General features: G+C 41.0%; 1 protein-coding gene across 5 annotated transcripts in view; it reads right to left on the bottom strand.

Moving 5' to 3' along the window:
• The window catches only part of POT1 (protection of telomeres 1), a 161,269-nt gene that overhangs the window by 142,742 nt on the left and 10,874 nt on the right, over positions 1–7,653 (bottom strand). For 4 of the 5 annotated variants that reach the window (XM_032800954.2, XM_032800960.2, XM_032800961.2 and 1 more), the window contains exons 2-3: positions 6,184–6,308; positions 1,071–1,143 (exon numbers count right to left, since the gene is read on the bottom strand). In XM_032800954.2, the coding sequence (XP_032656845.1) occupies positions 1,071–1,143; positions 6,184–6,297 (187 nt within the window). In that variant the 5' untranslated portion in view covers positions 6,298–6,308. Of the gene's footprint in view, positions 1–1,070; positions 1,144–4,398; positions 4,549–6,183; positions 6,309–7,653 lie in introns of those variants that run through there. The other variant, XM_075065258.1, reaches the window with a different exon arrangement.

Raw genomic sequence — 7,653 nt, 5'->3', positions numbered from 1 at the left:
GCTGTGATAGAACAGATTTGTCTCCCCATACAGCAATCAGATTCAGTATCTCCCGTACAGTCCATGCTGGAGCTCTTTTTGGATTTAGGACTGCATCGCCACCCGTGCTGATCAGAGCTCCACGCTGGACAAACAGGAAATGAAATTCAAAAGTTCGCGAGGCTTTTCCTGTCTACCTGGCCACTGCATCCAAGTTCAGATTGCTGTCCAGAGCAGTCACAATGGTGCATTGTGGGATAACGCCCGGAGGCCAATACCGTCGATTTGCGGCCACACTAACCCTAATACGATATGGTAATACCGATTTCAGCGCTACTCTTCTTGTTGGGGAGGAGTACAGAAACCAGTTTAAAGAGCCCTTTAAATCAATATAAAGGGCCTCGTTGTGTGGACGGGTGCAGCGTTAAATCAGTTTAACGCTGCTAAAATCGGTTTAAACGGGTAGTGTAGACCAGGCCTCAGCAGTTGTTTCGAATCTCACTGGCAATTTTTCCCTTCCTCAACCTTTGTTTCAGCTTCTAGCTGAGTAGTTTAGCCTTGACTACTAAATCTCTCTCTTTTTTTTTTAATCCAAGTCAATCAGTTAAAGATACAGCTTTAATCTGTTCAACCTGGAACAGGACTCAATATGTTATACATTATGTCTTCTGTCAGCACAATGGCCACAACAAATGCTTTGTTTCCATGTATCAACCACAGTGATTACTAATGAATTTGATACACTTTGCTCTTCAGTTTTTCAAGTGGTTACAAACTAAAGAAATGCAGCATTAAGATAGTACGTAAAAGTAATATATTGCTGGAACAATCCATGGCAGACTACAAGGTTCCATAACTACAGGAAGTCTGTTGAAGCACTATAGTCTCGTTGTTTCAAATGACTCAGTGGCTTGTAAATTTAAAACACCATATTCTGAGGGACTGTATACAAATTTTTTTTTTTTTTTTAATCACTGAACACAACATCACAGCTCTTTTCCAAGGTTTATTAATACTGATACAGCAAAATTTTAAGAGATGCATTAGTAACTTCAGCAAAAGTAAAGAATTGTATGTTTAAATGGGAATACCTTGAAGTACAATCTTGAAAAATTCTGTTCCATTTACAAGTTTAGTTAAAGGGTAGGAGAGAATAACTGTTCCCTGAAATGAAAGAAGAGACAAAAAAAAATTGTTGATTAACAAAAAACTCTAAAATAAAGCTATGAGCAACTCTGGGTCACTGCAACAGAAGTAACTGGTAGATGCTTCAAATCACAAAGCCAACTTTTGGTCTGGAGTGTCCAGCATGAATTAACGTTATCGTGGCTTGGCAAACAGATTGTGGGGGGAGGCTTAGAGTAATTTGGTGGTCAAAATTGGTACCATTATAATTGCCAAAATTAGGCTATCCTAAAGACATTAGGCTATATGTCTTTTGCCCTTACTACTCCCCTTGGAAGGCTGTTCCAGAACTTCACTCCTCTGATGGTTAGAAACCTTCATCCAATTTCAAGTCTAAACTTCCCGATAGCCAGCTTATATCCATTTGTTCTTGTGTCCACATTGGTACTAAGCTTAAATAATTCCTCTCCCTCCCTAATATTTATCCCTCTGATATATTTATAAAGAGCAATCGTATCCCCCCTCAACCTTCTTTTGGTTATGCTAAAGAAACCAAGCTCTTTCAGTCTCCTTTCATAAGGCAGGTTTTCCATTCCTCGGATCATCTTAGCAGCCCTTCTCTGTACCTGTTCCAGTTTGCATTCATCCTTCTTAAACAGACACCAGAACTGCACACAGTATTCCAGATGAGGTCTCACCAGTGCCCTGTATAATGGTACAATTAATTGGTCTTTGACTACTAGCAGTAAATATGCCCAATGGCTTGTGATGGGATGGGGTGGGATCTGAGTTACTACAATTCTTTCGTGAGTGTCTGGCTGATGAGTCTTGCCCACGTGCTCAGGGTTTAGCTGATCGCCATATTTGGGGTCGGGAAGGAATTTTCCTCCAGGGCAGATTGCCAGAAGCCCTGGGCGGGGGGGAGGGTTTCGCCTTCCTCTGCAGCGTGGGACATGGGTCACTTGCTGGAAGATTCTCTGCACCTTGGAGTCTTTAAACCATCATTTGAGGACTTCAACGGCTCAGACACAAGTTTGATACAGGAGTGGGTGGGTGAGATTCTGTGGCCTGCATTGTGCAGGAGGTTAGACTAGATGATCATAATGGCACCTTCTGACCTTAAAGTCTATGATTCTATGAAATGTCATAGAATGCACATTTTAATCACCAGCAACTGCTAAACAATGTTTTATAAAGCTACTTGAAATGCCTCTAAAAGTACCCGAAGAAGTAGGAAGCCTTGAAGGTTAAGTACTTGCACTGCTTCAAATTAGGTGCACCTGGCTGATATAAACAACCACTTTGCTCCAAGCACTCATGCAGTGTCTGGGCACATCTTACCATGGTGTGTGTGTTTTGGTTTGGTTTTTTTCCCTCCTTTCTTTTTGCGCCTCAGTACTCAGAAGCTTATCTGTTTCTTCTGGTAAAGTGACAAAATCCAGTTTTGTGACATAAATCAAATGGGCTTTCGATTAGTCTGCCTCATACTTTATGCATTTCTACTGATGCGGATACATACTATGTATTCTACATCCTTAAAATTACATTTGATAGTTAGTGACAAAATTACACCACTGTCAGGTGCTATACCTGTCTTTGAAAAAGGAGCTGTCCTAATCCAAGTGTCCTACATAGCAAAAAGTATCAGGAAACCAAACACTGCATATTACAATGACCAACAAGGAAAACAATACTAAGGGCTTGTCTACACTACCGGGATAAAGTGACCTAAGTTACGTTACTCCAGCAATGTGAATAATGTAGCTTAGGTCGACTTACTGCAGTGTCTACACCATGCTGCGTCGACAGGAGATGCTCTCCCATTGACTTACCTTATTTCTCTCATTACAGTGGAATACCAGAGTCGACTAGAGAGAACTCTACGTTCGATTTAGTGGGTCTTCACTAGACCCGCTAAATCAACCCACACTGCATCGATCGCACCAGCACTGATCCCTGATACATGTAGACATGGACTAAGTATTTGCATTGACGCTTCAAGAACCGTTTGTACATGAATTTCATTAGAGTAGCTATGAATCTCCCCACTTTCTTTCTTCCTCAACTACCACTCGAAAACTTACGCTCCTAAAGCTCCTCCCCAAACGTTCCCGAAGAAGTACAGGACGTGTGCCGAGAAGTTAAATGTGTTCCATTAAGTAGTATGTGTTTTGGGCTTTTGCCCAGCATGTGCTCACTTTCACAGCACTTTCCCTCATGTATCCAAACACCTTTGTGAAAAACTTTGGAAAAATGGTTTACAGTGCCTAGTCTCCAGAATAACACATTCCAACAGAATAGCTTGGACACTCATTTCAGCTGTCAGTTAAACTTAAGAAAATCAAATTTTTGTCTGAAAATATTTTAAAAAACTTATGCCTAAACAAACATCTAAAATTAATGGGTCTACTTTTGCAGTTTAGTACTTCGTATCTAGTCAGTTTCACCGGTTCCCCTGTGGAGTCAGTTTCATACAGCAAAAAGGGAGGGGAACTTTTAATAAAAAAAATAAAAAAAACAACAAAAAACAGGAAAATGTGATTGTAAAACTACAAAATACAGTGGGGAGACTCAGGTCAGCTGTAGCAAGAATATTTAACTAGACTAAATTCCATGTTGCTTGTGTTCCTTTTAACACCTTTGCTGAGTCAGGATAAATTCATTGAGGACAAAATGAATTTAGACATTGGCCAGAAAAATTAAAAATTGATTCAGCTCCTTTCCTTTTAGCTCTGCAACACGGTAATCCCTCTAGAGAGTGATAGTAACTATCGAGTTCAACCACTGAGATGATCTCAGTCTATTTTAGGGTTGCTTACAGCTAGCCATGCAAAACTGGATTCTCCAGAGCACTTAACAATCAACTTTGCTTCCTCAACATTAAAAAGGATGAGTTTGCTAACTGTATTGTTTTGTGCCAAACAACTCTTTCATGGTCACCTGCTTATTTCCAGAAGAGACTGCAGCAGAATTAAGCTTTGTCATTGTGAGACAAGCGCCCTAGGTGATTGTATCTAGCTTCTCCTTTACAATCAGCTAAAATACTGCACTACCACCAGACACACTAAATATTCTGCTTTCCTACTGCAGGTGTAGATTTTGGCAGAAATATTTCCTAAGTTAGAATCTGCTTTTGTCTGCCTCAACATTTTACTCCATGTCCAGTAATTCTGTACAGTCTGTCAGGTTTGCTTGCAGAAGTGGCTGTTGCTTGGCAGGCTGAAAAGCCAGAGTTTATATACTGCAAAGAGCACAAAAATATCCATATGTGGGAGAGGAGGAGAAACCCGCAACTTAGGAGAATGTGGACTCTTTTTTCCTCCCAAAAGACTTCAGGGGGTGTGGGATGTCATGTCCCTTTTCTCTTCAATTTTCAAAATATTTCCTCTCATCCTCTTGGGAATAATTCACTCCACCTCAAGAAACTGCAACATGAAGCCCTTCCTGCAGACAAAACCAACGAAGACATGGAGGACTGAAGATAACACAAAAAATATAGAGAAAGGAGGCCAAGACCTCCCTTGGCCACACACATAACATGATAGCACTTAAAAGAAAGAGAATTCAGTTCTCCTAAGCTCCTGTGTTTTCCCCTTTCCCCCTATTCCTCTCAGTCAGGGGTGGCCAACCTGTGGCTCTGGAGCCACATGGGGCTCTTCAGAAGTTAATATGTGGCTCCTTGCATAGGCACAGACTCCAGGGCTGGAGTTACAGGCGCCAACTTTCCAATGTGCCGGGTGGCACTCACTGCTCAAACCCTGGCTCTGCCACAGGTCCAGCCCCCACTCCACCCCTTCCAGCCCCTCCCCTGAGCCTGGCATGCCCTCGGTCCTCCCCCGCCCTACTCCCAGAGCCTCCTGCATGGCACAAAAAAGCTGATCAGGAGGTGCAGGGATGGAGGAGGAGGAGCTGATCGGCGAGGCAGCCAGTGGGCAAGAGGCGCTAGGAGTGGGGGGCATGTGAGGCTGCTGACATTATTGTGGCTCTTTGGCAATGTACATTGGTAAATTCTGGCTCCTTCTCAGGCTCAGGTTGGCCACCCCTGCACTCATTGATCTGGTCTGCAGGTTCAGCCCCCCACAGAAACAAAAATCAGGCCAATTGGCTTGTGCCAAGATCTCACTAGCATCCCCACACCTTAAGGGAAATGGATCTCTATATCACATCTGCCTCACAGGCCTTTCCCTGAATATCCACAGTATGGAAAACAATGATAGAAAGTTTGAACTGCATGGCTTGTTTGGCTTTTTCTTCTAAACACAGATTGTTTTTCACAGCAGACCTAATGAAAGTTTACGATACTGATTCCCATCCCCCAAATCTTATTAAAGTAAACATTTTGATAAAAGAAGAATGCAATATGGCCTCACATTTTAAGAAATAGATCTAAGGTGTCTATTTCATTAATGTTCTGTGCCTGAAGCTGAGAACACACTCCTAAATGTGAACTGCTCCATACCCCCTACATTTCCCAGTCTGGAACAACTAACTACTTGGCAACCAAACACTGCTATTATCAATGTAGCACATTTTATGGCAAGGGAATAAAGAGAAAAAACAATTACATTTTGATGTGGTAGCTGCTATTAGAATAATTGTCTTCATAAAACTGGGAGATTGCACTGCTTTGTACAAGAAATGTGAAACGCCTTTAAAAATCACCAGACCAGAAAAGTGATTTTTATCCACAGCACTGTCATTTTTGGTTAGGTGATTTTTGTTGTTTTTTCCCCTTTGTTTGATTCGTTTATTTAATCAAGCCCCAAAACCACTCCCAAAACTGCAATTTTTTGGAATACAAATCCTATAAAGAAAATAGTAATGTGTTTTATATACATTATCTATAGTTAAATAAGAAAATCGTTCAACATTTAGATCTACACAGAGTAAAACTGACAACTTCAGTGGGGCCAAGATTTCACTTAAGGTGTGTAAACTACTTAGATCCAGTGAGGATATACAGATGCCAGGGCCATGTAAGCGAGGCTTATGCAGGCTTTGTATATTTAGCATTTTTTTCCTCTTCTTTTTTTTTTTTTTTTTTAAAAGATGAACAACACGCTCTTGCTAGTAAGTTACCTGAAAGTATTTGTTGGCCTGATCACAACCCATTTGCAGGTATTTTAAATCCACTTTCTGCAGGTGGCTTGGCAGTAGATTTTCAGGTGTGCCATCAATGACCTGAACAGGCATAACTGCTTTATCTAAGTGAGATTAAAAATAAAAGATACCAATTAGTCACATATTACTAACTTGTACAGTAAAGATATAATTAAATCTTGTTGCAACTTCGGTTTGAATATGAAGCCCCTTCAAGTGAGCTGGAGTTCAGCTGCTTCATTTGGCATATTTATAATCTTCTACAGCAGATGAGCTCAAATACCTTACCGATGTTAGCAGGATGCGAAGCATATCAAAGGAGAGCTTGGCTGATGCTAGGTATTAAGTTAAGCCTTTTTAGTTCACAAGCTTTCCAGTATTTGTTTTAAGGATTCATTTTATATTACGTTTTTCTAATAAAATAATGCTCACACATAATACTTCAAACAGAATAATGAGTATCATCTTCCCATAAAATCCACATAAAATACTAAGTATCAGACTCTGACCTGGGAAGCCAGAAGAGAGATTTTTATGTCCTTACCAGCAGTTTATTGCCATACAAAAAAGCTACAACAATTTCTGTTGGTAAAAAAAAGTCATATGAAGTGTAGCATGAATTTGGCATAAAAACAACTTTAATGAGATTACAAAACTTTGTGCACAAGTTCTCATATAACTTAGATATAAAAATAATCATAGAATATTAGGGTTGGAAGGGGCATCAGGAGGTCATCTAGTCCAACCCCCCGCTCAAAGCAGGACCAATTCCCAATTAAATCATACCAGCTAAGGCTTTGTCAAGCCTGACCTTAAAAACCTTTAAGAAAGGAGATTCCACCACCTCCCTAGCTAATACATATAGTGATTTAATAAAAACTAGATTCAACTGATTTTTCAAGATATCAGATGATAAAATAAAACAAAATTAACTAAAACTTATTTCTTCATATTTAGTCTTTTTGGAAGATGTCCACTACAATAGAACTTCCAGTCCTGTTAGTCTTGTCCTTCCACTGATTTCAGGAAAACTAACCAAAATACTTGATATTTTCTAACTCAGAAACCACAATGTAACAAAATCTGTCATTCACAAGATCATACTCAATGTTATACTCTTCAGTAAATAGAGTTTCATTCAATGATATAAAGCAGGGGTGGGCAAACTACGGCCTCCAAGCCAGATCTGGCCCGGGGAATTGCCACCCCTGCAGCACCACGGACCCTGCGCCGCTCCTGGAAGCAGCCCCTGGGGGAAGGGGGGGGAAGAGGGCTCCACGGGGAACCACAGCCAATGGGAGCTTTGTGGGAGGTACCCACAGGCAAGGCCAGCGCACAGAGCCCTCTGCCCCCCCTCCCTCAGGCAGGGCCAACTTTAGGAAGTGCGGGGCCCAATTCGAACATTTTTGGCAGGGCCCCGGCAGGGATGACTAAAAAAAAAAAAAAAAC

Source organism: Chelonoidis abingdonii, chromosome 1 (genome assembly GCF_003597395.2).
Source record: "Chelonoidis abingdonii isolate Lonesome George chromosome 1, CheloAbing_2.0, whole genome shotgun sequence".
Classification (NCBI taxonomy): domain Eukaryota; kingdom Metazoa; phylum Chordata; order Testudines; family Testudinidae; genus Chelonoidis; species Chelonoidis abingdonii.
Note: the sequence above shows the minus strand (reverse complement) of the source record. Positions and strands in the feature narration are given on the sequence as shown.